This window comes from Juglans regia, chromosome 2 (genome assembly GCF_001411555.2).
Source record: "Juglans regia cultivar Chandler chromosome 2, Walnut 2.0, whole genome shotgun sequence".
NCBI classification, from domain to species: domain Eukaryota; kingdom Viridiplantae; phylum Streptophyta; class Magnoliopsida; order Fagales; family Juglandaceae; genus Juglans; species Juglans regia.
In genome coordinates, this window is record NC_049902.1 from 4,268,878 (window position 1) to 4,296,095 (window position 27,218).

Sequence of the window (27,218 nt, forward strand, 5' to 3'; positions counted from 1 at the left end):
AAATATAATGACTTTTCAAACAATGGAACGGGTTAAAAACTAGCCGCCGGCTGATTTTAACCGAAAATTTTGACCCGACTCGAACAAATTAACCGACACAGAAAAATTTGGTAGATTTTGGTAAGGGTGGGCAGTGGGGCCCCGCCCCGCCCCGCTTTCGTTTTGCCCCTGTTCAATGGGGCGGAGCATCCTGTCCGTCAGATGTGGGGGGAGGGTGGCCCTGCCCACATTTGACCCCCAAGGCAGGGGCGGGATAGGGGTGACCCCCGCCCCGTATATAAATATATATATAAGTATATATATAAAACAAAATAACCCCTGTACGTCGTTTAATGCCTGGTTTTTTTTTTAATATATACCCATAAAACGGCGTCGTTTGATTTTTTGTTTAGAATCCACCCGCAACGCTCCTGACCTCCGAGTCTCCACTCACCCAGAATCTCTCTCTCTCTCTCTCTCTCTCTCTCGCTCGCCGTCGCCGTAGTTGTCACCGTCGGCTTCCGTGACTTCGACTTCATCTCCGTTGTCAAAGGTAAAAAATCCTAAATCTACTACAATTTCTTGTGATATTTATTTTATAGAATGAAGATTGGGGCATGATGGGGTTTAATCGGAGATAGAGGATGAGATTTTGTGAATTGTGTCCTGTGGAGACATGATTGTACATGTGGTTCACTGGTTTGAATAGTTGATCAACAATGTGTATAGTGTGTTTATGTGTGAATCTTTCTGTGATTAGTTTATTTTTTCATTTTTTTAGAAATACCCTAAAATAATTTAAGGGTTTCTGATTGGAACCCTAACCCGAAACCCTAAATTAATTTAGGGGTTCCAATCCAAAACCCTAAATTAATTTTGGGGTTTCAATCCTTGAAACCCCTAAATTATTTTAGGGTTTCGAATTAGGGTTACAATTACTATCAATACAAAATTTTGAGCTATTAAGTTGATGGTAATAAACTAATCTTAGGTTAAAAAATATACATATTATACATTCTAATTACTATCAATACTTTCTTAGTTTTTTACCAAAATTATCAATTTACACTTTAAGCTATTAATTAAATTTTGAGGATTAACATTAATGTAGGATAAGATCTGATCATTAATATCGTTAATTAGCGCGCCCTATTTTTTGTTTTATCAACATGATGGGTTAGAATTTAAACTTGGTGGATGAAATTCACTAAATCTTGTTAATTAATTTATGATGCAAGTTGATAGCTTTGATAGTTTAATACGTACGTATTCAAATTATAAAAATTATTAATAGTAGTTGAAGGATAGAAATTGTAGCTTAATTCCCCTAAAATATCTTTGTATGATCTATTAATATTTGAAATGATTAAATGTTACTTATGTTAGGAAAGTATACACACTTTGGCACTTTACTCTCAAGCTCATGTCTAATTAATACGTTATCACTGTAAATCTTGAATTGAAAAGCTTTCCAATATTTTTCTTATGTGTTCCACCATTTTTAAATAGTTTCAAAAGCGTAGGCATAGCATGATTTGGTTGTGTTTTTAATTGAGTGTTTTTTTATATACTTTCACATTCTTATATTTTTATGTAAAATTGTTTACAACTTTTAGAACCCATTTTAATTGGGTATTTAATTTTTTTAATGTTTGATGTTTTTAATTTGAGTCTTTCATTTTTTTTTTTTTATGTTTGATGTTTGATCTTCCAACTTCCAATATATATGTTAATGGTTGGATGCTAATTGTTTGACATGTTGCTATGTTTGCTTTAATTTCAGATTTCTTATTTGCTTGAGTTCATGGATATGCCAGTAGATTCTAGTGCGAGCTTTCCTTTCCATGTCTAGAGTACCCCTACCCTTGGACCAACACCTACCCTTACGGCACCTTGCCCCACCCCCAAGCCCAACAAGAAACCTGCTTCTATAGTTTGGGCTCATTTCATCAAACTAGATGGTGGTGACCCCAATAACCCCCAAGCCGAGTGTAACTATTATGGAAAGATATATGGATGCCACTATAGGAAACATGGCAACTCACAATTAAATGTGCACTTAGAAGAGCAATGTAAAAAAAGTCCAATATTAAGATCATTACAAGAGAAGAGCCAATCTAGGCTAGAAATTGGACATCAAAAAATGGCGGATGAGACTAATGGGGATGAAACTTTGAGGGGGTATACTAAGTATGATCCCAATGAGTGTAGAAGACACCTACCTCGTATGGTCATCATGGACGAACTACCTTTTCAAGTTATTGATGGGAAATGGTTCCAAGTGTTTGCTCACTACTTGGAACCAAAGTTTAATATTCTTTCTCGTCACACGGTGGCAAAAAATGTAAAAAAGAATTTTTGGTCTGAAAAAGAGAAGTTGAGGGGTGAATTGATCAGTCAATTTGTTTGCCTTACCACTGATACTTGGACATCAGTCTAAAATTTTAATTATATATCTTTAACTGTACATTTTGATGATTGTAATTGGACATTGCATAAGAAAATTATAAAATTTTGTCAAATCACCGATTATAAGAGTGAGATAATTGGGAAGGCCTTAGAGGCCGCAATAAAGGAGTGAGGGTTGACTTGAGTTCTTACAGTCACAGTTGATAATGCATTGTCTAATGATGTCGCATTGGGACATCTGAAGACCTATCTTAGAGAGGCAAATAAGATAATCTTGAGTGGTGAGTGTCTGCATGTGAGATGTGCGGCACATATTCTGAATCTTATTGTTACTGATGGTTTGAGGGATTTTCATGACTTGATTGCTCGAGTCAGGACTACTGTGAGATGGATGAGATCTTCTCCTTCGAGGTTGGAGAAATTCAAGGTTCTTCAAGGTCTGCGGGCCTAACATCCAAGAAGTGCTTTTGTATTGATATGCCTACAAGATGGAACTCAACATTTTTTATGTTGGAGGCGGCCCGAGAACATAGGTTGGCATTTGCACTATTGGGTGATGAAAACATCCAATATGTTAAATATTTTGATTATCACAGGGGATTGGGAAAATTCGTAGATGATGATTGGGAGATTGTATATATTTTTGTATAGTTTTTTAGGCTTTTTTATTAGGTCACCACGACGATATCTGGAATTTTGTACCCTACATCCCATCAATTCTGTCAGTAAATATATTGGGTAAAAGAAGAATTAGATGACATGGTCGCGGGTAGTCACATTAGGCTACGGGAGATGATATTGATTATGAGGTCAAAGTACGACAAGTATTGGGGAGATTAGGGCTAATATTTTGTTCGTCCTTGACCCGAGGTTTAAGGTGGATGACATGGTATTTAGATTGAGCCTTGCGTACGGACAAGCATGGGCGGAGCTTATTTCAGCAAGGGTTCGGAAAACCCTTAGTCGATTATTGATGAGTTTAGCATCTTGCAGTGTGGTAATATTGCGGCACCTATACCTACCTCCCCACCGGTTCAAGAAGTCGATAGTGGGAAAAGACGTAGATTGGACTGGGGTGAGAGGCTTGAGCAGACCCCCTTAATGCGGAGTTATATAAAGGCTCAGTCAGAGATAGATAGATACTTAGCAGCGGAGGTAATACCATTTTTAGGGGACTTCGATATATTAAGTTGGTGGAAGGTGAATGTCGAGAAGTATCCCATCCTTGGAGATATAGCCCGCAGTCTTTTGGCTATCCCTGTTAGCACCGTAGCCTCAGATTTGGCCTTTAGCACCGGATGACGTGTATTTGATTCATTTTGAAGTTCATTAGCTTCTACCATTGTGGAGACTTTGATTTACACGCAGAATTGGATCAAGGAAACTCCAATTCATGTTCTGGACGTTCTTGAGTTTGAGGAGGCCGACGTTGAGGAGGAGGGTGGTGATCAGTATGGATCTTGTATTTATATTAATTTTATTTTCTAATTTCTTATTAATTAGTTTATTTTCATTTAATTTGTATTCATTAATTTCATTTGAAATTCTATTGCTATAGTGATACATGAGACGGGGTCTACGGCTACCTCCGATGCAGTATGATTTTGTATTGGACCCACCATTGCCATGATTTGCACAATTTGTCCTTTATTTGTTTTTTGCATTTATAATTTTATATCATATTTTAGTAGCTAATTGTTTTGCTTGTATGTTTTTTAGCTTTTATATTCTCAATATACATATGCCGAATCCTAATGATCGATCTATGCTCATCTGCCTCACCTTCATCTCAAATTCCAATTGCCCAATCCCAATCTCATATTGGTTAGTACTTTTAATATTTTGTATTTTAATTTTTTTAATTTTTGTTTGATTTTATAACTTTATAATTCTAATTTGTTTTATTTTTAACTTATTAATATTTCAGGTTTTATAATTTATTAATGTTTATGATCTTGATTTTCAGTCTCACAACAGTCGACACAACTTACCACTCAATGAATTCACTGCCACAGCGCCATTCCAAATTGATCAAGTTGAAAAGTTATGAGTTATAATTGTTAGTTTACAATTAAGTGTAATATTGTTACAATAGTTAATAGTACAATTTGTAATATTTAATATTTTTAGAGGAGTTTGTAATATTGTAATAGTTTAAGTTTATTAGTTATCTTAGAGTCTTAATTTGTATAATTGTAAATTATAATTTGTATTTTGTAATAGTTTAATGTTTTAGTAATGATTGTTGGTATGGCAGAAGTTTTAGGTAAACTCAGTCACCCACTTCGTACTCATATTTCCTCCTCAGATCGGCATATCGTTTCATCCTCTTGTGCTTTTTATAAATTTTCTTAAAATAATAATAATATTTTATCATTTCAACCCGTTTCAATATCCAACCGCAACCTTTTAAGTTTCAATATTTTTATAAGTGACATTGAGTGATTGAATACTTTTCTTTCACAAATATAAAGAATGATCACCGACAGCAAGCGCAACGAGTACATTCACCAGAATAATAACTTGTTGACAAAAAACAGTTGGGACTTCTTATAAGATTAAATAAATAAATAAAATAATTATAAAAGCTTGAGATTTTCATATTTCTCATAATAATTATATATGAGGGTAATTATTACTCTTATCAATATGACAATATTGGGGTGATAATTTAGAGCCCAGATTAATCTTTTATCTTTACTGCCAAACAAGTACATTCACCAGAATAATAATTAATCAGCTTGCCGTTAATACCATATCATATGCACAGGACCCATGATCTAGTCAAGTGGGCTGTCGTCATTTGAAGTTGTATATTTTTTTTAATTTTTTTTAAATAAAGGATGTTAAAAAAATAATTTAAAAAAATTTAAATACATTATAAAATAATAAATAAGCGATAAAAATAGGAATGCTACTCTCAGAGTGCGGGGTGGGTCAGCCCAATGATCTATTGGATCTATAAATTAATTTTAAGTCTAATTTTTTTAAAACTCAAATTAGAATATAATTTAAATTAGAGTTATATTTTAGATTGTCTTTACTTTTTAAGCCAAACTTTATGTACGAGGTCAAGATAATTCATTAATTTGAATTTAAATTTAAAATTTTAACAAATTGTATATATTTATGTATAATATATATATATATAAATATTAAAAATATAAATTTTAATATTAAGTAAAGGAGGGGTGCAGAGGTTAGCGGGACAAGGTCGCTAGGGTCAGTCAATCCTCACTAGTGGTATTTCAGGCAGAAAAATGTTAGAGTTATTATTGTCCTAATATCTATTTATTATTTTTTTTGTATTTGATTTTATAATTAAAAAAATAATTATTATTAAAATTATATATTTTTTAATAATTAAATATGTTAAAAAAATAATAAAAAATATATTATAAATAATAAATGAATAATAAAATAATAGTAACTAGTAATCCTATCACTTCAATAAAGGCCGGGACGGATGGACGCGAGATGGACGGGGGTGGGCCACCCGTGATAAAAAATAACAAAGCTACGGAGTCACAGACACGCAGAAACTCAGTAAAGATTCGAAAAATTATATGGTTACGATCTCATACTTTCCACAAGACAGAGCATTGGTAATGGACTAGATAAATGTTAATATAAGTCTAAACTTTAGTTAGATAAGAGAAAAAACCTCCACATTAGACTAGTCAATAGTCCAAAGCAAAAGCCTCCACATTGAACTAACCAATGGTCCAAAGTTTAAGACTTGATGAATAGTAAATCTTAAGTCCTCTCTAAATATGACTAGTTACTATTCACAATGGAAAGTAATATTTAATTATTTAATCACTTTCTTCTCTCTTTGAATGGTAAAACATGCATGGCATGCACATTATTTCTATTGATTGATAGAATAGATATATTATTTCTACAAAGTATGAAGATCTAAAATATATATAAATTGTATTTGCAAAAAAAAATATATATATATTATATTATTATTTTAACTTTATAATGGCTAGTCTAATATGAACTCACCTAGTCAAAAATTAATATTATAGCTAAAACTTAATATTCTAGGCAAATTTTAGATTTGATAATGGCTAGACCATTGGCAATGCTCTTAGGAGAGCTACAAGGCCGATGGCTATTCTGTGCCCCAATTTTTTTACTTTTCTTTGATCTCAGGTTCCACGAAAGTGGAAGATAGCTTGAATATGAAAGCGGGGATCGAAAGCAAATATGGAACTTTGTCTTTCCTGCAACGCGTTCCATAATTTTTCCACACATGCATGCATTGACCTCTCCCATTGACTAGTCCTCCTTAAATCAAATGAAACCAGGCCCTACATGCCATCCAAGATTCATGCCTTTAGATTCTACACCACAAGTCCATGGAGTCTTCATCCCTAGCTATATAACCAGCCAACTCTGGTTCTTCACTTCCCAGTTCCCACACCCTCAATACCAACCCCAAATTACTTCCCCAGAAACCCACAATGTTGCCGAAAACCATGACCGAGATGTGGGCAACCGTGGGCTCCAGCATAGCCAGCATCATGTTTGTGTGGACAATCCTTCAACAATATTGCCCTCACAACCTTCGCCAATTCTTTGATCAATATACAAGCATAATCACCGGCTACTTTAGTCCCTACGTTCAGATTTCTTTTCCTGAGGGCGCAGACGATTTTTGGTCCAAGCGTAGCAAAGCCTATGAAACTGTTGAGACATATCTAAGCGCCAAAGCTTCCGACAAAGCTTCCGACTCAAAGCTGAGTTGGGGAAAGATAGCAGCAAGCTGGTGTTGAGTATGGATGTGCATCAGAGAGTTACCAATGAGTTTCGTGGCGTTAAGATTTGGTGGGCATCAAACAAAGTTGTCAAATCAACAAGATCTTTATATTTTCCTGAGAAGGAAAAGATGTCCTACAATCTCACGTTTCATAAGAATGACCGAGACATGATCACTGAGTCATATCTGGAGCATGTTATGAAGGAAGGGAAGCAAATTGGAATAAAGAATCGGCAGAGGAAGCTCTACACTAATTGTCCTACTGAAAAGTGGCCAAGCTACAAGCGGAGCTTGTGGAGCAGCGTCGTTTTTGAACATCCAGCTACCTTTGAAACAATGGGTATGGATCCGGAGAAGAAGCAGGAGATTGTTGACGATTTGTTGAATTTCAGTAAGAGTAAGGACTTCTATGCAAAGATTGGGAAAGCATGGAAATGGGTTATCTTCTCTATGGCCCTCCTGGGACTGGGAAGTCAACGATGATTGCTGCAATGGCAAACCTGTTGGACTATGATGTCTACGATCTTGAGCTCACAGCAGTGAAGGACAACACGGAGTTGAGGAAGCTTTTGATCGAGACTACTAGTAAGTCTATCATCGTGATCGAGGACATTGACTGCTCACTCGATCTTACTGGTCAGAGAAAGAAGAAAAAGAAGAAATCTTCAGAGGATGATGATCAGAGTGCGATTCCCATTAAAGATGTCGAGGAAGAGGAGAAAAGCAACAAAGTCACACTTTCAGGGCTGTTGAATTTCGTCGATGGACTGTGGTCTGCTTGTGGGGGAGAGAGGCTGATTATTTTTACTACAAACTATTTGGAGAAGCTGGATCCGGCACTTATAAGGAGAGGTAGAATGGACAAGCATATTGAGCTCTCTTACTGCAGTTTTGAGGCATTCAAGGTGCTTGCAAAGAAGTACCTGGATCTTGAAATCCATCAGAAGTTTGACACAATACAGAGGTTGATGGGGGAGACCAAGATCACACCTGCTGATGTTGCAGAGAACCTTATGCCAAAGTCCTCATCTGATGATGCAGATAAATGCCTATCGAACTTGATACAGGCTCTTGAGCAATCGAAGGAAGAAGCAGCAAAGAAGAAAGCTGAAGAGGAAGAAGAATCAAAGAAAAAAGATGAAGACTTGAAGGTGAAAGAGGAAGAAGCAGCAAAGAAGAAAGATGAAGAGTCGAAGGTGAAAGAGGAAGAAGAAGCAAAGAAGAAAGATGGAGATCTGAAAGTGAGAGAATGAACCAAGATGTTACTTGATTTATGACAAAGTAGTCAATTTAAAATAAAAAGAACCATCCAATGCCCCCTTTGCCCATTGTTTTTGTTCAGTTCAAGTGTTTCTGTTTTGTTTGGAGATCTGTTTTTCAGTGTTTTCTACGTATTTATTTGTTCTGTTGTTTGTTTTTAATTACAAATAAAAAGAAATAGATTATTAGATTTAGTGTCCATAATAAAGAGTTACTGCCTCGTTTGGAGGACCGAGGGTAATAGTTACATTGCCTTTTATGAAGAGGGGGTCGTTTAGTTTTGTTTTTACAGGGTATCTTTCTTTATTAGGAAAAAATTTATAGAAGTTAAAGACAATGTCTATCATAAAAAAATTTATGGGTAGGGGAGCCCTTAATAGATGAGTAGTTTGGTTTGTAATCTAGATTTTTCTTTGTATTGATTTGTTACAGTTGTAAGTTCGGATTTATTGAATGAAATGAAGTCTATTTTTATAAAAAAAAAAAAAAAGAATAAAAGAAAAGAGTTAGTCGATTTATGCTATGTTAGTATGTTATATTAATAGTAAACGTTATTGCTGGTGTAATAGTTTTCTAGTTTTTTTTTTTTTTTTTTTTTCTAATCAAGCATTTTATAGATATATAAAAAATAAAAAAGTTCAAGGTGGATCCTTTCCACTATCAATATACAAAAAGCAACTAGGAATATTATCTATAGGTAGGCTTCCAAAAACATGATTGGTAGCTGCCCATTGCGCCACTGAGTGCGCACATCGATTTTGAGATCGATGAATTTTAGTAAATCTCCAGTCTTGATGATGTCGAGAGTTTTGCAGTATGTCCCCAATGATGGTTGAGATGTTCCAAAAAGGAGTGGAATCTGGATTCTCTATAGATGTGAATACCGATTGAGCATCCCCTTCTATAATTGCTAGATTCTGGGTAGAAGCCATTTTGGATGCGATCAGTGCTGCCAATGCTTCTGCCACTAGAGGGATATTTGTTTGTACCTTATCTGTTATTATCCCCAAAATCTCTCCAGTATGATTTCTTTGTATTACTGAGACAACTGAGTATTGGTCTCGTACTGCTGCATCAAACGAGAAGCTTAGATAATTTGGAGGAGGCTTCCATTCTTCTTCTTTGCTTTGTTGATTATGTTTTTCTTTCCATGCATCTTTATATTCTTCATAGATGTGTTTCAACTGGATATTTGCTTCTTCCAGTGACAAAGATGTGTGATTGTGGACTATGTCATTTCTTTTCCTCCAAATAAAATCTAGCATTATAACTGCAAATAACTGAAAATGATGCTTTTCTGCTATTCGGAGTCCCAACTCTTTTTCTGGGTAGATGATCATTCTGATCCAGTCTGCAATAGAGTTAATAGGCAAGCTTGCAAGATTTAGAGGCCAACTGCTCTGTTGCCACAAAATTCTGATGACGGGACAATCTATGAAAATATGCTTTAGTGTCTCTTTGTCTTGATTGCAGAGTGGACATTCTTCTGATTCTTGATGAGGAACGAAATCACCTATTCGTGATTTAGTAGGAAGAATATTCCAAAGTAATTTCCAGATCAGTAATTTATGTCGATCATGAATTTTTAAACTCCACATTGGCTTAAAGAGTGATATTAAGTTGTCATGTTGATCCGAAACATGACTACTTAATGTTGCCTGATAAGCTGTCTTAACAGAGTATTTTCCATTGTGGTTTAGTATCCAAACAATTTTGTCTTGTTCCATTGATCTAGCTGAGAGGGGTATTTTTTGTATTTCTGAGATGCTTTCTTGATCAAAGAGAGTTTGCATTTTTGGAACATTCCAACTCCTAGGATTATTGATAATAAGATCTGAAACAGTAATATTTGGGTAATCTAGGGTCATACCTTGTATTTGTTGTGGTTTGAAGTTATTCAGTGAAGGAACCCATGGATCTGACCAAATGTTTATTGATTCTCCACTTTGGATTTGAAAACAACGACCTTTATTTAGCAACTTCTTTGTTCTGAGTATTCCCTTCCACATGCATGAATCAGTTGACTTTTGCTCTGTCTCCCAGAAAGTAGTATTCTTTAGGTATTTGGCAGTTAGAATTGAGTGCCACAAACCATTTCTTGGCTTACCTAGTTCCCATCCTGTTTTTGCTAACATTGCTTGATTCATCTTCTCCATTAATCTGATACCTAGACCACCTTCTTTTTTCGGTAAGCAGATAGACTTCCAGGATTTTAATGTCATATTATGAATTTTGTCTTTTGAGAATCCCCACCAGAAGTTTTTGAAAGTTGTATCAAGTGATCTGCAGACTGATTTTGGCAGTTGAAATGAGCTCATATGATAAGATGGAATTGAGCTTACTACAGATTTGATTAGCATAGTTCTTCCTGCTTGGGCCAGTAGCTTTGATTTCCAGCCTTCCAATTTTTTCCCCACATTGGTCAACATGTCACTGTAATTTTCTTTTTTCCTTCTGTTGAACGAGGTTGGCAAGCCCAGATATTTCATTCTTGCCAATGCAGTTTTATAAGGTAGCCAATGGGAAATAGAAGCTTTTGCTGTTTGGCTTGTATTCCTTGTGATAAACATTGAAGATTTGCTCAGATTTATCCTTTGTCCAGACCAACTTTGATATTTTGCAAGACATTCCGAAATGGTTTGTGCATTTTTTTCTGTTGCTTTTGAAAAGATTATTGTATCGTCAGCAAATAGTAAATGTGACACTATTGGACTATTTCTGCTGATTTGTACTCCTTCCAGTTTCTGTTGAGCTTCCGCCTTTAATAAAATTCTAGATAATGCCTCTTTGAGATTTGAAGAAACCTCTTGGCGAGCCATTAATGAGGATGGAAAATGACACTGTTGTTATGCACTCCTTTATCAAGTTTATCCATTTTGTATTGAAACCCAGATTCTTCATCACTACAAAGAGAAATTCCCATTCCACTTGGTCGAAAGCCTTTTCCATGTCTAGTTTGATTACCATCAATCCTTTGTTCCCAGTTTTCCTTTTGAGATGATGAAATAGCTCATGAGCTATAATTGTATTTTCCTTGATGTTTCTACCTGGGACAAATGCTGTTTGGAGAGGAGAGATAATTTTAGGGAGCAGACATTTGAGACGATTGGCCATTATTTTGGTTATAATCTTGTAGATGACATTTGTGAGGCTAATGGGTCTATATTGGCTTGGAGTATTTGGACTAGATATCTTTGGGATAAGAGCAATATTGGTATGATTGATCTGCTTTAGAAGGTGGCCACTGGTAAAGAAATTCTGCACAGCTAGTATGACTTCTTTCTTAACAATAATCCAGTAGTGCTTGTAAAAGAGGGCTGTCATTCCATCAGGCCCTGGAGCTTTGTTACTGGGAATCTGTTTTAGAGCTTCTAAAATTTCCTTTTCTTCTGGTATAACAGTTAGAGAATCATTCTCTATGTCTGAGATTTGGTTATCAAATAGATTATCCAGTTGATCCGGAATGATTGGATTTGAAGATGAGTATATAGAACTGAAATGATTTATAAAAGCAGATTCTATCTCAAGAGGGTCCATAGACCAAATACCTGGTCCCAATTTGATTGACTCTATAGCATTCCTTCTTCTTCTGATAGTTGTTGTCAAGTGATAAAATTTGGTGTTGAGATCCGTTGAAGTTAGCCAAGTGAGTCTAGATTTTTGTCTCCATAAGATTTCTTCATACTCTCTTTGCTTGTGAAGCCTATTTTGCAGAAATCTTTCTTTTTCTTGGTTGATAGGGGTCATGAGATTGCCTTGTACCTCAAGAAGTTCACTTTCAATTTGATGGATATTGTGATTGATCTGTCCAAAGTGACTTTTGTTCCAAAGTTTGAGAGCTTCTTTGGTGGATCTGATTTTCTTACATAGAATGTAAGACGGATTACCCAAATGAGGTTTACTCCATGCTTCACCTATTATTTGGTGACTCAATGGCTCGCGAGTCCAGAATTCTTCAAACTTGAAAGAGGGAGCCTGACGAAAATTAGCCGTAGTATGCAATAAGATAGGATGATGATCTGATACTGATGATGCTAAATGTTGTAGTGTTGCATCTGAAAAGAGAAGTCTCCATTCTATGGTACGATCTAATCTTTCTCTTATAAGCGCATTACCCTGTCTGTTATTCGTCCAGGTGAATTTTGAGCCCATATAACCAATGTCGATTAGTCCATTTCTGTCCATAAAAGCTTTGAGACCCTTGTTTGGGTTATAGGAAACAGGCCTCCCACCAAATTTTTCAGACTGATTAATAAGATCATTGAAGTCCCCCATACAAACCCAAGGCCTCGGAAAAGCTTGATATAAAGAATCTAAATGGCTCCAGAAATTAGCTTTGTTGTTCCATTGGGCTGGTAAATAAACATAAGTAAGTAACCACGGCTGGTGTGAAGGATCAGAGTAGACTAAAACTGAAATTGCATTACTATTGATATGTACAGGTTCTATTTCTACACCCGAACGCCACAAAAGTAGAAGACCCCCTTTTTTACATACAGCAGGACTGTAAACAAAAAGATGGAAACTCAAACTATTTACAATAGAAATGGTGCGATCATCTGACACCATTGTTTCCGACAAAAAGATAACATCCGGGTTATATTTCCTAATATTAGCCCTTAAGTTTCTGATTGCTTTGGGGCGGGCTAATCCCCTGCAATTCCAAGCCATTGTCTTCACTTGGCTGGTGGAGGCATTTTTAAGCTTGCCTCGCTAGCTGATTTGGATTTTCCTTGGGAATGAGATGGAGGTCGACTGTAGGGAGTGAGTTTGGCATTCCCTTTTATTTTTTTCTCTTTGCCAGATGATCCTGAGTGCATTTCTAGTAAAGCTAGAGCTGTTGAAGAAACATCTGCTTGACACTCACTAGGGTCTTTTTTCTCAACTTTAAAGAGACGTTGAGATTTCCTTTTGGGAGCTTCAGGAAGTTCAGCCGACTGATGCCTTTTAGAGGGAATATTTACTGGAGGAGGATGATCTTCTGTTATGATAGCAGCAGTAATCTCTCTGGGACCAAGTTCATTATCAATGAGTGTCTCAGAAATTTTCATTCCCATTCCCATATGCAAAGAGCTCATTTCAAAAGCCGGATTCGAAACTAAATTCTTAGAAGAATTTCCTTGGTCTTGAATTTCTGAAGAAGCCGGATTCGAAACAATAACAGAATTACCTTGGTCTTGAGTTGTTGAAGGGATGCACGGCCTGAAGATTAATGGACTATAACTGGCAGTGGGCTTAAAGAGCTGGCATGGCCTTTGTGTTTGTTAAGAAGAAGATAAAGCAGCTGCCGATTTTGCATATAATACATCTTGTGGGCCCATGAACAATGGCCTTGTCTCCATATGAGTTGACTTGGTCAAAGGAGCATTATGAAGACCCCACTCCATTTCGTGCGCTGGCCCTTCTAAATTCAATTGGGAATTATAACTTTGCAATGCTGAAGTTAATTGTTTCCATTGACTTTTCCATAGTGTATTCTGTGTTGCCAATTCAACAGGTGAGTTAATGCTTTGAGGAGTTTGCATCTGAGAATTAATTTCTTCAACTACCAACGCCTCTTTAGTCGCAGACAAGAAGGATATTTTGCTGTGTTCCGAATTTAATTTGCAGGATTCTGCAGGTGGTTCAACAGTGAAAACATTTACTTTTGTTGGTGAGAAAATTAATGGACTTTGATCACTGTAGCAAAGCAGTGTTTGAGAGGCTACTGGCTGCGTTCTCTTCGAGTGTTCATCCAGATTATGGAAGCTTGATGGTGATGGAAGAAATTGCCTCAACTCTGGTTTTTTTGCTGTGATTTTCTCCAGATAACCACTAGTAAAAGAATTCTGTCCACCCAGAGTGATTTCATACTGTTTTTTCGTATAAATTGCTTGCTTTCCTTTTTCATAACTGTCTGTGGATGACTCCGTAGGATTAAACTTGTCAAGATTTTCTGTTGCTTCATGTTGGCCACTTTCTGTTTGGTTAAAAGCCTGAACATTATCTGGAACATTACTAAACTCAGCTCTGATCCAAGGGCCGTATGAAAGCCTTGTTGGTGGTAAACTTAGAAATCCACAGGAGACTTGGGAATAACCAAGTCTTCCACATGCATAGCAGATGTCAGATAATTTTTCATACTTGAAAGCAACCCATACTTCATGGTTTCCAAGTCTTGGCATCATGAACCCTTGCAGAAAAGGTTTTGTAATATCTAGTTCCACTTTAATTCTAACATATTTTCTGAAAGCAAGTCCGTAGAAAGGGTCCACTTCCACTTTGATCAATGTTCCAATTGCTTTCCCAATTTCAATAGCATTATCAAGAGTAATATGGTCCAGAGGTAAACCATGGATTTGCACATTGTAAATAGCATGATTTAAACTGATTTCATGGAGTGTTGCACCTAGTGGCCAAGGCTTCAGAATAAGCAAATGCCCTTTAAAATTCCAAGGGGCTTGATTAAGGACTCTAATCTTATCTTGAATGGATCTAAAGGCGAATATAAATTTGTTTATATTCATATCCTCAATGATAAAATTTTTGATGAAGTTCCATGAGGCCTTGATACAAGAATAGATTGCATATTTGTTCAGAGGTCTATCTGCAACTAACCTTCCTATCAGGATTTTGTCTGAGTTGGCTTTTGCTGTTTCTGGAGCAGGTTGAAGATTCAGGTCACTCCATGACAGTGCTTCCGTTTGTGAGATTAGTGATTCCATGTCCATCAGAAAAAGTAGGCGATAATATAGAAGGTTGAAGAAGTATATGGTTGAAAGGCTGGATGAACTTGGATGATATAGTGTATGATTAGAGATTACTGATGAGTAGAAGTAAAATAAAAGGTTGAATAATCACACATTAATGGGTGCGGCTACAATGCCGCCCCATGTTGACCGCTGGGCGTACCGCCCAGCGTAACTTTTTTTTTTTTTTTCTTTTTTCTTTTCATATTTTTTTAATACATTTAAATATGTTTAAAAAAAATAAAAAAACACAAATACATTTAAAATCACTTAAAAAAAAAAAAGGACAAGCGGTCAAATAAAGTGGGCAAAGTGGAGAGGCAAAGTAGTGTTTTTCTTGGTTTTATTCTCTTCACGTTGCTTCATGGTGGGCCCCAACATTCACAGTCTGGACCATACAATTTGGTTTTAATTAATATAAATCTCTCCCATCTCTCCTAAATCTCCATTCATTATTATTTTTTCTTAAAGAAAGAGAGACAGAGGTGATAGAGTAGTAATCTTTTCTGAATGTGAGTATAGGAACCCTTTCTTGCTGTAGAATGTCTAGTTTGAACTATAGTTACCGTCCCCAAGAGCGAGCTTGTTACCCCACTATACTACAAGAAATCAGATATTTTTTAACACTTAAAATTGTCGCATATAATCATAATAATTGCTGCATTTGATCATTTTTAACAAATTATAAATTGCTATAAGTTCGCCGAAATGCTAAAGTCATTTTTTATCAATTTTAACAATAGGCAAAAATCGTCACAAAAAGCTACTATTTCCGACGATTTTAGTATGTCGCAAATGTTCCAAAAATTGACGGAAATGGCCTTCCTGTTTACTATTAAAATCATTGAGAAAAATTATTTCCGGCGATATGTATTGTCACAAAAAGTTAATAAATCGTCACAAATAACTCATCATTTTTCCAGCGATTTTAAATTATTGTTGTCATTAAGTATTTCCAGTGGGTATGTTTCACCACAAAAGACTATTTGCAGCGATTTCATGTTGTTGCAAATATGTTTCTGCTATGAAAAAATTATTTGCGGTGATTTTTACTTACCAGAAAAGGTGTTTCAGAAAGAAAAATAAAAAAGCACAAAACAGAATACAAAAAAAAATATTATACACATCCAAGTTTTGAAAAAATATTATAGACATCCAAACTTTGCAGGCTTCACAATTTTACCTTACACTAGGGATTGCATTAATATTCTTTTTACATACTCAAAAAAAATCTAAAGTATAAGCTACTAATATGACCAAAATTGGCATCGACTATGTTTTACAATATACAATTTCTAACCAACCAGAGAAAGCATTCTACTTTGATAGTTGTTCTCTCTAATACACACTATTTAGTATTTACCCTAATCCCCTTGTGTGATCCTGCTTTTAGAATTAGTATGCTCTACAAGACCTATTGATCTAAACCTCTATAGCTAAGATCATTACATGCTAACTGCAATATACAATATGAAAGACAAATTTTGTAAGAAGCCATGGGAAATATAGTAATTGTATTGGAAATTCCATAAGTTGCAGGAGCTCTCACCCAAAGCCACTCCAGGGTTGTGAAATTCACCCTTAATGATCCCTCTCAGGTATGTCATGCATAAAAAAGAAAAGTTTGCATTCCAAGAAAAATATGTCAAAGTATAATAATAGCAAAGCAAAAATAGAATGGCAAAGTACACCCTTCAACTCAGGAGAAAATAACAACAAATAAAATAACAAAAGTCCGTCAGGAAATGTATGCCAACACATGCATGAAAGAGAGAGAGAGAGAGAGAGAGAGAGAGAGAGAGAGAGCTGATGGCCATTACCAGCAGCTATGCAGGCTGCAGAAGATTCTTCATCAATTATACAAGAAGTCCAAATGAGGCAAGAGCAGATATACAAGAAGACATGTATCTATTAAGCATTGCATGCACTTATGAAGCACAAAAGTATATCAATTTGGAATGCATAATTTCAATTTGGAAAAAGCTGGACAATGACTAGTCATGTCTCATGACAGAAAAAAAAAAAAAAAATCACCTCAATGGTAAAGATCGAGATAAGCATGCGAATATTGGATGGATGAGAAAGAAGACAAAGCAATATAAACCAAAAGCCTGCCTTGATTTTCCTGAGCAAATTATAGTCTGTCATGCCATAACCCCAGACCAAGTTTTTATTAATAACAAGCTGTAACCCACGCAATGCGCGGGCTTTATGCAAGATTTTATAGAACTATGAGAGCTCATTTCTGGCTTCTCGAAAATCTGTGTCGGGAAATGCAATCTTCAAGATATCAAAAAAGAGATCATGCATTTTCCTTGCTTCAGATCTCACCTGTGCATCAAAGTTACAGAGTGAGAATATGAATCCCATTCTTTCTTCTTCTTTTCTTCTTCTTTTTTAATCAAAAGGATTATGAATTCATTCGTGATTTTTTTCTATGTAATTTCACTCATGATATTTGGGGATTAGAATTACCCCTAGCCTAATAAACCAAATGGAACATAATTCAAAGCAATGCAGGTGGAAGTTCTAATCATCAGGGAAAAAAAGTAACTCCGTTGTTAACATGACCTAGGGATTTACTAGATTTAAAAGTAGTAAATAATTGGTATCAAATACTCTCACTCCTCTAAAAAAAAATACTGTCACTCTTAATCCAGAGCAGTGCTGAGTCAATAACCAAGTATTGAAATCAAAATCTTGACAACATAAGGACAGTAGCATGTCAACTTATGGGAACATTCTGAAGCACATACATTCTGGAGTTTTGGCTTGACACACACACACAAACACCAGGAATGGTATTAATGTTGCTCTCTTATTGATTACTTCTCATTTTTTATTTATTATTTCTTTAACATTAAACTGCAGGATTCACCGGCCTCCCTTTAAGAAAATGATTTGATAGATGTCAATAGTGGTGACCCACATCACTTACCCCTCTTCCTCTACCCTCGAATAAATTGTTAAGATATGAAAGGCGACACATACCACGAAGTGTTCTTGCTAGTAAATAAGAAGCAAAGTATCTGTTCTCATAAATAGCTTAGAGTTTATCTCACATCATAATTTGCTTGTATCCATCATCATGCTTAGTGGTTATTAGGCATATTCTGTGTGTACTTCATGTATCCTTGGGCTATGCCTTTTTCTATTAATAAAGTCTTACTTTTATTTATAAAAAAAAAAAAGTTTTCCTCACATTACATATAAATTAGCATGCTATAGTTTTTAATAAAGGTTTAAAAGAACTTTAAAAACAATTTCTGAAAAGTAGAAGCACTTAAAAATACTAACATGCTTCTATACTTTTTAGTGAAAGAAGCTTTACAAAGGTTTTGTAATTAAGATTTACTTGTAATTGATTTTCAAATAATAAGATTGATTTTTCTGGATTTGGTTGCCCCTTAGGATTTTACCTTTAAAGAGTTCTTTAAGGGTTTCTTTTTGTAACCAAAATTGGTGTTATGCACTTTGTCTATTTTTTATATTTGATTGTCTATCAAATTATTACATAATTAACGACTAACCAATTTGAGTAAACTGGTAGATATTTCTGCTGCGTTATAAAGGTACTTGGGTAATTTCACTGTGCACGAGGTCGGCATCATCTAGAGTGTTCTCAAAGGGAGGGCGTGGTAGTAGGGTTCGGAAAAGATAAAATAATGTTCTAATTAAACTTATTATTCTTCTATATATAGAGTAAATATAGAATAAAAAAAATATTTTCGAAATGAGATTATATAAAAATAATCGAGACAAGGAATATAAGAGAATCGCCCAAAATATAGAGAAAATAACTTTGTTTTCAATCAAAACGCATGAATAATTTCCTTTAATAGTAAAATTCAAAATTATTCTAAGAAGCCCATAAGCCATATTTAAATAGCTGCAAAATTCGAAATTATGATGGTTTTCCAAAAATAGAAAAATCTAAATTATTATATGAAAAATAAATACATAAATAAACAAGAATGCTATAAGAAATTTGGTTAAAATCAAAATCAAAATCACTTTCAAAACTTGAAATCAAATATTTACTAAAAAGGCAAGAATGAATACAAATATATGATTTGAGAAAAAGAATTGATATCATAAATACATGATTTGGGAGAAAATAATAGATATCATTCTAAAGTGATTTGGAGAAAAATAACTGATACCCCATATCAATTTGGGTTTGCACATGACTTCTTACTTGTTTGGAGAGAATTCTCTCTCAAATTCTAAACTTTCTTACCTCGATCTGTTGGATGTCCAATTAGATCAACCTTTGTTTACTTTTGTTGTATCGTCCTGATGATTATGAAAAAACTAAAATTGGTTTGATCGGCTCACAATATTGATCGGCTCACAATAAAATAATATTGAACATCTTATAATCCAAAATTAAGTTTCTTTCTCACATCTCAAATCCAACAAAAAATATTTTGCATAGGAGAATTTGAAAAAAAAAATCCTCAACTCTAAGAAAATCAACATAGTTAATTGTCTCAAAAGTTGTTCCACGATCTTCAAACTTCACAGGCATTTTCTTTTTCCAAATTTTCTATGTTTTCAATAAAAATAGTTACATCATCCACTAGGTTATCTTAATTAGGACAGGTATCGTTAATGGTATGGAATTTTATCCTATGGAAGAATGTCAATCCTCAAACTTTTCTTCCTCGTAGTAATAAATCCAGTCAACTCATGCAATAAATCTACAAAACCTTTAGCCTAAAGAGTACTAAAAAATTCTGGTAAATCAACTCTGAAATTGAGGTCCCTATGACACTCATCTCTACCACGATACTCCTAAAATAGAGCACGATTTTAATACGGGTTCTCAAAACTGGAATCGAAATTGTGATCTACCATCTCACAATCATTGATATCATGCACAGTTAGACGTCGGGTTAACTCTGTAACCTATCTCTACAAATCCTCAATCATCATGTCATAAACGCTAAAATCACGATGCGAGACTTTCTCGTTCGGAACCTACCCACAATGACCACGACCACCAGCCATGGAAACTGATGAGATATAATCCCTGAAAAGATGCTTAAGCTCGTATGCCGACTGACGCAAGACAACATTTAGATTAATTTTGAAGGATAGTTTCAACAGATAATCAAGATGGGGAAGATGAGAGAATCATCCAAAACATAGAGATTAGAAAACAATTCTATTTTCAATCAAAATGCCAGAATAATATCCATTATTTTATGAAGCCCACAAGCCGGACTTAAAATATATCTTCAAAATTTGAAATTATGATTGTTTTTCCAAAAATGAAAAATCTAAATTATTGTATAAAAATCAAATACATAAATAAAGAAGAAACCTACAAGAAGTTTGGCCAAAATCAAAATCATAATCAATTTCAAAACTTGAAATCAAATATTTACTAGTAACAAAGCAAGCTGAATAAGCATAAATATATGATTTGGGGGAAAATAACTAATATTATTCTAAAGTGATTTAGAGAAAAATAACTGATACCTTATATCAATTTGAGTTTGCATTAGGAATTGCCAATCGAGTCCACAATCGTCAAGGATTGGTATTATTGAGACACTCCAACATTAATATTGAGTTATTGAATCGGACAGAGCGGAGACATGCATTGTACTGAATGTTAATATTGGAACTCAATGTTTCGTATTCGGTAGGGTCTAACCCATTGTTGCCCAAGTCTTGGCCATGTTTCCCGGCAAAAATGTGGTATTGTTTGATGTGGGATTTCTTTAGTTGCTGATGCTAGTGGGTCATGATATTGAAGATAACTCTCTAGTCGAGTAAAATAATCCTACTTGAGTAAACGACAACAAATCCTCGCTAAGCATGATAATGTTTGATAATGCGGCTCAGGCTAGCAGCTAGCTAGCTAGTGAGAATTATAAAGAAGATTTGTTAGATCATGGCACGATGATTTATATTTATCCTTTTGATCGGTTTGTAGTTATCGAGTCCATGAATAAACAATCTTGTGCGTACATACATGAACACTAGATATCGATCCTGAAGATTAGTGACGACTAATTACCAAATACTCTTGGTGGCATGCACTTTCGTGTGTTGATAAAAGTCATGAACTTGTACTGTTTGTAATACGAATATTACTAATTACAAGAAAAGCAATTTTAAATTCTAATCACATAGCTTACAACGACTAAGTTACATTATATTATATATATATACACACTTTTTTTTGTAAGTGGACCCAACTGGACGAAAAACAATACACACCATACCACATGTACAGGACCTACTATACAAATTCAACATGCAGAACACCCTTTTTTTTTTTTTTTGTCATGGTGAACACTTCCCCAGAGAACTTCCTATACAAATTAAGCATGCATGTAGAACACTTTTTTTGTTCTTTTTGGTTATGGCGAACACTTCTGCAATAAATTATGCAATGTAAATCTTGCAAGCTGGTTGGACGTTCCTTCTACTCCACTTTCACATCTTCATCTTTCTTCTTTGCTGTTTGATCTTCATCTTTCACTTTCACCTCTTCATCTTTCTTCGTTGATCCTTCTTACTCTTCTAGTTTCTCGTCTTCATCTTTCTTCTTTGTTGCTTCTTCCTTTGCTTGCTCAAGAGCCTGTATCAACTTCGATAGGCATTTATCTGCATCATCTGATGACGACTTTGGCATAAGGTTCTCTGCAACATCAGCAGGTATGATCTTTGTCTCCCCGATCAACCTCTGTATTGTGTCAAACATCGGATGCTTTTCAAGATCCAAGTAATTCTTTGCAAGCACCTTGAATGCATCAAAACTGCAGTAAGAGAGCTTAATATACTTGTCCATTCTACCTTTCCTTATGAGTGCAGGATCCAGCTTCTCCATATAATTTGTAGTAAAAATAATCAGCCTCTCTCCCCCACAAGCCGACCACAGTCCATCGATAACATTCAACAGCCCAGAAAGTGTGACCTTATTACTTTTCTCCTCTTCCTTGGCACCTTTCATGGGAATTTCGTTCTCATCATCATCATCATCTGAAGATTTCTTTGTTTTCTTCTTTCTTTGACCAGTAAGATCTAGTGAGCAGTCGATGTCCTCGATCACGATGATGGACTTAGCAGTAGTCTCGATCATAAACTTTCGCAGCTCCGTGTTATCCTTCACTGTTGTGAGCTCAAGATCATAGACATCATATTCCAACAGGTTTGCTATTGCTGCAATCATCGTTGACTTCCCTGTCCCAGGAGGGCCATAGAGAAGATAACCCCTCTTCCATGGCTTCCCAATCTTTTCATAATAGTCTTTACTCTTGCTGAAAGTCAACAGGTCGTCAACAATCTCCTGCTTCGTCTCTGGATCCATACCGATTTTTTCAAACTTAGCTGGATGCTCGAAATAGATGCTACTCCACATGCTTCGCTTCATCATGTTCCACGGCGACTTTTCATTAGAACAATTCGTGTAGAGCTTCCTCTGCCGATTCCTCACACCAATTTCCTTCCCTTCCTTCATAACATGCTCCAAATATGACTCAATGATTAGGTCACGATATCTCTTATGAAACGTGAGCATGTACGACATCGTGGTCTCCTGGCGAGGAGTATAGAAGGATCTTGATGTTTTGACTTCTTGTTTTACCTCCCACCAAATCTTAACACCACGAAACTCATCTGCCACGGTTTGATGCGCATCCAGGCTCAAAACCACTTTGCTGCTATCTTTACCCAACTCTGCTTTGAGTCGTTTAGCTGTCTTGGGAGCTTTGGTGCTGAGGTAAGTCTCAACAGTTAAATAGGCATCGCTACGCTTGAACCGATCTTCTGAGGCCTCAGAGAACGAAATATTTATGTAGGGATTGAAGTAGCTGATGATTATGCTTGTATATTTATTGAAGAATTCTCGAAGCTCTTTAGGAAAATATTGTGGATAGAGTGTCCACAAAAGCATGATGCTGCCTAGGGCAGAGATCACAGATGCCCACAACTCAGTCACAGTCGTTGGCGACATTGTTGGTTTTGTTTTCGTGGGGAGGGGGAGTGGGTTTTTCGAGATCTTTGAGGTCGGAAGGTTTTTCTTGGTACACGTGGATTGAGGATGTGTGGGGAATCAAGTGAAGTACAAGAACTGGTTGGGGATGTGGGAATCCTGAGGACTCTGCAATCTGCATGGACTTGCAGTGTTGAATTTAAAGGCGGTAAGTTGTCTTGGATGGGAAGTAAAGTCCGTTAGGTTGTTTGGAATCAAACCTCACTTTTAACTCATTTTAATTTATCTCTCTCTTCGTTATAAATTTTTTAAATTTTTATATAAAATATAAAAATTAATTTAAATTTTTTAAATCTCAAAATAATAATAATATTCTAATAATATTTTATTCTACTATTTACAAATCATTTCAACTCATTTATAAATCTAAATCACCTAATGAGTAATTCAAGTATTATGTGAATAATAATAAAAAAATAATAAATAATAATAAATAATAAATAATAATAAAATAATAATAAATAATAATGATATATTTTGAGAGTACATGAAGTACTCTAAATATCCAAATCTAACTAATACATGAGATAAGATGAGAAAATTTTAGATAAAAATTAAATGTTAAATAAAATATTATTTTTTGATATTAATATTATTTTAAAATTTAATATAATTAAATTATTTATTATATTTTATATAAAATTAAAAAAAAATTATAATAATAAAATGAGATAAAAAAAATTATTTGTATACGAAAACGAGGCCTTAATATTGGAGGAGGACTCAAGGACAGCGGGCGGTCAATATAATTGGAAAAAAATATATGTGCGTGAAAGGTACGTTCCATGTTTCTTCCCATTCCATGCTTTGATCAAGCAATCTTCCACTCATGAGATCAAACAAAAGTAGCCAGCAAATTGTGTTGGCCCACATTATAGTTTTTAAATTGCTATATATATATATATATTTGAATGACATTAGAGCCACCGCTCTCAGTTGGGAGCTACTGTTAATGGTTTTAAGATTTTTATTTTTTTTATATTTTTTTAATGTATTTTTTTTATATTTTTAAATATTTTTATAAAAAATAAAAAATATTATAATATTATTAAAAAAGTACTTATTTAATTATTAAATAAAAAATAATAATAACAAAAAAATAAAAAAGTATAGTAATAAAAATCATTGATAAAAATAGTATTATATAAATATATATATATATATATGTCTGTTTATTACTTAAAAGTTGTTATATATGTACTGTTCATTATTGTTTATCAACAGTAATAAACAGTACATAAATTTTTTTTGCAAGTGTTAATATGTGAACAGTATGAACAGTAAATAATTTTTTTTTTTTTTTTTTTTTCACGTTTGTTTTGTTTTTCTATTTCTTTTTAGGTTTGTCTGTATGAATATCAATGTGCGACGTAATATCACAATCGTGAGTGGGGAATGAGAGAGAGGGAGAAATAAAAGGTGGGAAAAAATATTAGTTTATAAGTTTTAAATTACAACTCTTCATCTTTAATTTTCAGATTTAATCTAACGATAAAAGTTTAAATATTGATTTAAACTAACATAAAATAGATAATTAAAATACTAATTTTTTATGATTAAATAAATGATGAAATTTTACTGTATATTTTTAAGAAAAAAAAACTATCAAATTAATTTGAACTTTTAATATAATTTAAATTTTATAATCAATAATAAATATAAATAAATAATAATTTTATTTTTATATATTAGATTATTTTTTTCTTCAATTTGATAGATGTGGCAAAGTTACCACCTCTAGTGTATATATATATATATATATATATATCTATATATATATATATATAAACACATCCATCGTTCCTAATTTTGGTTTGACTTGTCCTCGACCTCCTAAATCATATTAAAATGATTAGTTGTCGGAATGAATTATTCTTGAGCTGGTACTGCAACTGTTTTTACCTTTTGGCAAAAAAAAAATCATATTGGCCGAAAGCCGCCTCCATAGAGTGTTTATTAAAATATATATGCATGATTATACCTAATTTGAGTTTGATTTGTCCACTCCCTCCTAAATCATATTAGAATTATGGTAGAATATATTATTTGCTAAGGATTGGTTTGGATACTAGGCCTAGTTTGGATAGAGATATTTTGATCTCATCTCATTTCATTTTAATATTTAAACATCACAAATATGAACATTTTTAAATTTTAATATTTTACTTTTTTATCTAATAATTACTTAATTATTATAATTTTTTCAAATTTCCAAACAAAACACAAAAGACAATTCAATATTTTCAAATCTTAAAATAAAAATAATATTAAAAAATAATATTATAATAATATTTTAACTTTATAATATTTTTATTCAATTTTTTCTTTCTTATATCCCAGAACTCCATAAAATATTTTAATTCAAACTATTTCTAATTCATCTCATCTCAATTTAAATATCTCACTATTATTTACAAACCATCTCAACTCACTATCCAAATCAAGAAGAATGCTTCAAAATAGTTGTAAATAATAGTAAGATTATTTTTGAATAGTACTAAAATAATTTGAGATAAGATGTTGTATTGGGTTTTGAAAAATGAAAGAAAAGAAGTTAAATAAAAATATTATAAAATTACAAAATTGTTTGAATATGATTTTTTAATATGATTTTTGTTTTAAAATTTGAAATAGATATATAATATTATTTTTTATATTTCGTTCAAAAATTTTAAAAAATTATAATGATTAGATGAAAAAGTTAAAAATTTCAAATTGTAAATTATTTTGTACTTGAGTGATGTTTGGAAATGAAATATTTGAAAATACTTGAGAATAATTATTTTTCCAAATAGGTCCTTAGTTTATGTATTATATATGTCTTTTATTTTAGGCTGCGTTTGTATGTTAAGTTGAACTCAGCTAAGTTGAATTTTTTATGAATAGTAATGAGTTGAGTAGTGGAGAGAATTATGTAGGGACCATCTAAACTGAGTTTAAAGTATGTTTGGATGTTAATATGAGTTTAGTACTTTTTATGAAAAATTGAAAAAGGTTGTAGGTCCCACATATAAAGATGTTTTAACTTAAAAAAAGTTGTAGGTCTCACGTGTAAAAATATTTTGAGTTGGGATGAGTTTAGTAATTTGAGAGTTGGATATTTAGATTTTAAACTCAACTTAAAGTTAGATTAAACTCAACTTAAAGTTAGATTGAACTCAACTGAGTTTGGAAACCAAACGCAACCTTAGGATGCTATTGTTGAGATACCTTGACTTTTTAATGTTTTCTAAATTGCTACATATACATCCATTGTACTTAGTTTCATTTGATTTGTCCCCTCCCTCCTAAATCATATTGAAATTATGGCCAAAGCTCATTTTTGAATGGTAATTAGTTTTAATGTATTGCTCTTTTTTTTCACTACTGTAATTGTTCAGAAATGATATCAATAGTCATAGAATATGCAAGTGACGCACACTCTTTTAAATAAATGTAAGTAGGTATAATACTCATATTAAAAAATTAAATTTTTAATAATAGATCTAATTCTTTTAAAAAAAAAAAAAAGCGTGACGCTTGCACAATATATGGCTATATGTAATATTACGTGTAAGTGTTTTACATAATTTGCATGTGGAGAAAATTATTTGAAAAGACTACTCAACTCCAGCTTCATTTTTCAAGAGAGAATTGTTGAAGAACATCTATACACAAAATCTATGAACTCTCCTCCTTGTCAACAAACTAGGCTATATCGTCAGCTGTTTTTTTTTTTTTTTGGTCAATATTAAAAATACTTTGATTATTTTGATGTTTCAACTTTATTAGATCGTTGAGCTCATGTCAAGCCATGACGATCGTTGTATTGCTGACATACCCCCAACAATATTCAATTACTAAATCGGAAAGAAATGAAACATATGCATTGAACACATTGTACTTGGACAGGTTAATTAGAGAACAAGTCGTAATTTACTTGTTGGTATTTTTTTAATTATAGTATTATAATTTATAGTATTTTATTCAATATAAATACTTTAAGCTGTTTCAAAAAATATATATATATATATATATATATAAATAGTTTAAAGATGCTCAAAGATATTGTCTGCTTTGTTTC

General features: G+C 33.7%; 1 protein-coding gene and 1 pseudogene across 1 annotated transcript; one reads left to right on the forward strand and one right to left on the reverse strand.

The window, feature by feature from the left end:
* The first annotated feature begins 6,788 nt into the window (after positions 1 to 6,788).
* Positions 6,789 to 8,487, forward strand: LOC108999287 (annotated as a pseudogene).
* Positions 8,488 to 21,274: 12,787 nt separating this feature from the next.
* Positions 21,275 to 23,261, reverse strand: LOC108999259 (AAA-ATPase ASD, mitochondrial-like). The gene has a single exon (XM_035687820.1). The coding sequence runs from the start codon at positions 23,114 to 23,116 to the stop codon at positions 21,677 to 21,679; it is 1,440 nt and encodes a 479-aa protein (XP_035543713.1). The 5' UTR covers positions 23,117 to 23,261; the 3' UTR covers positions 21,275 to 21,676.
* Positions 23,262 to 27,218: the final 3,957 nt, after the last annotated feature.

Coding starts and splice junctions, on each gene's coding strand:
- LOC108999259 (XM_035687820.1), bottom strand. CDS start 23,116: ATGTCGCCAACGACTGTGACTGAGTTGTGGGCATCTGTGATCTCTGCC.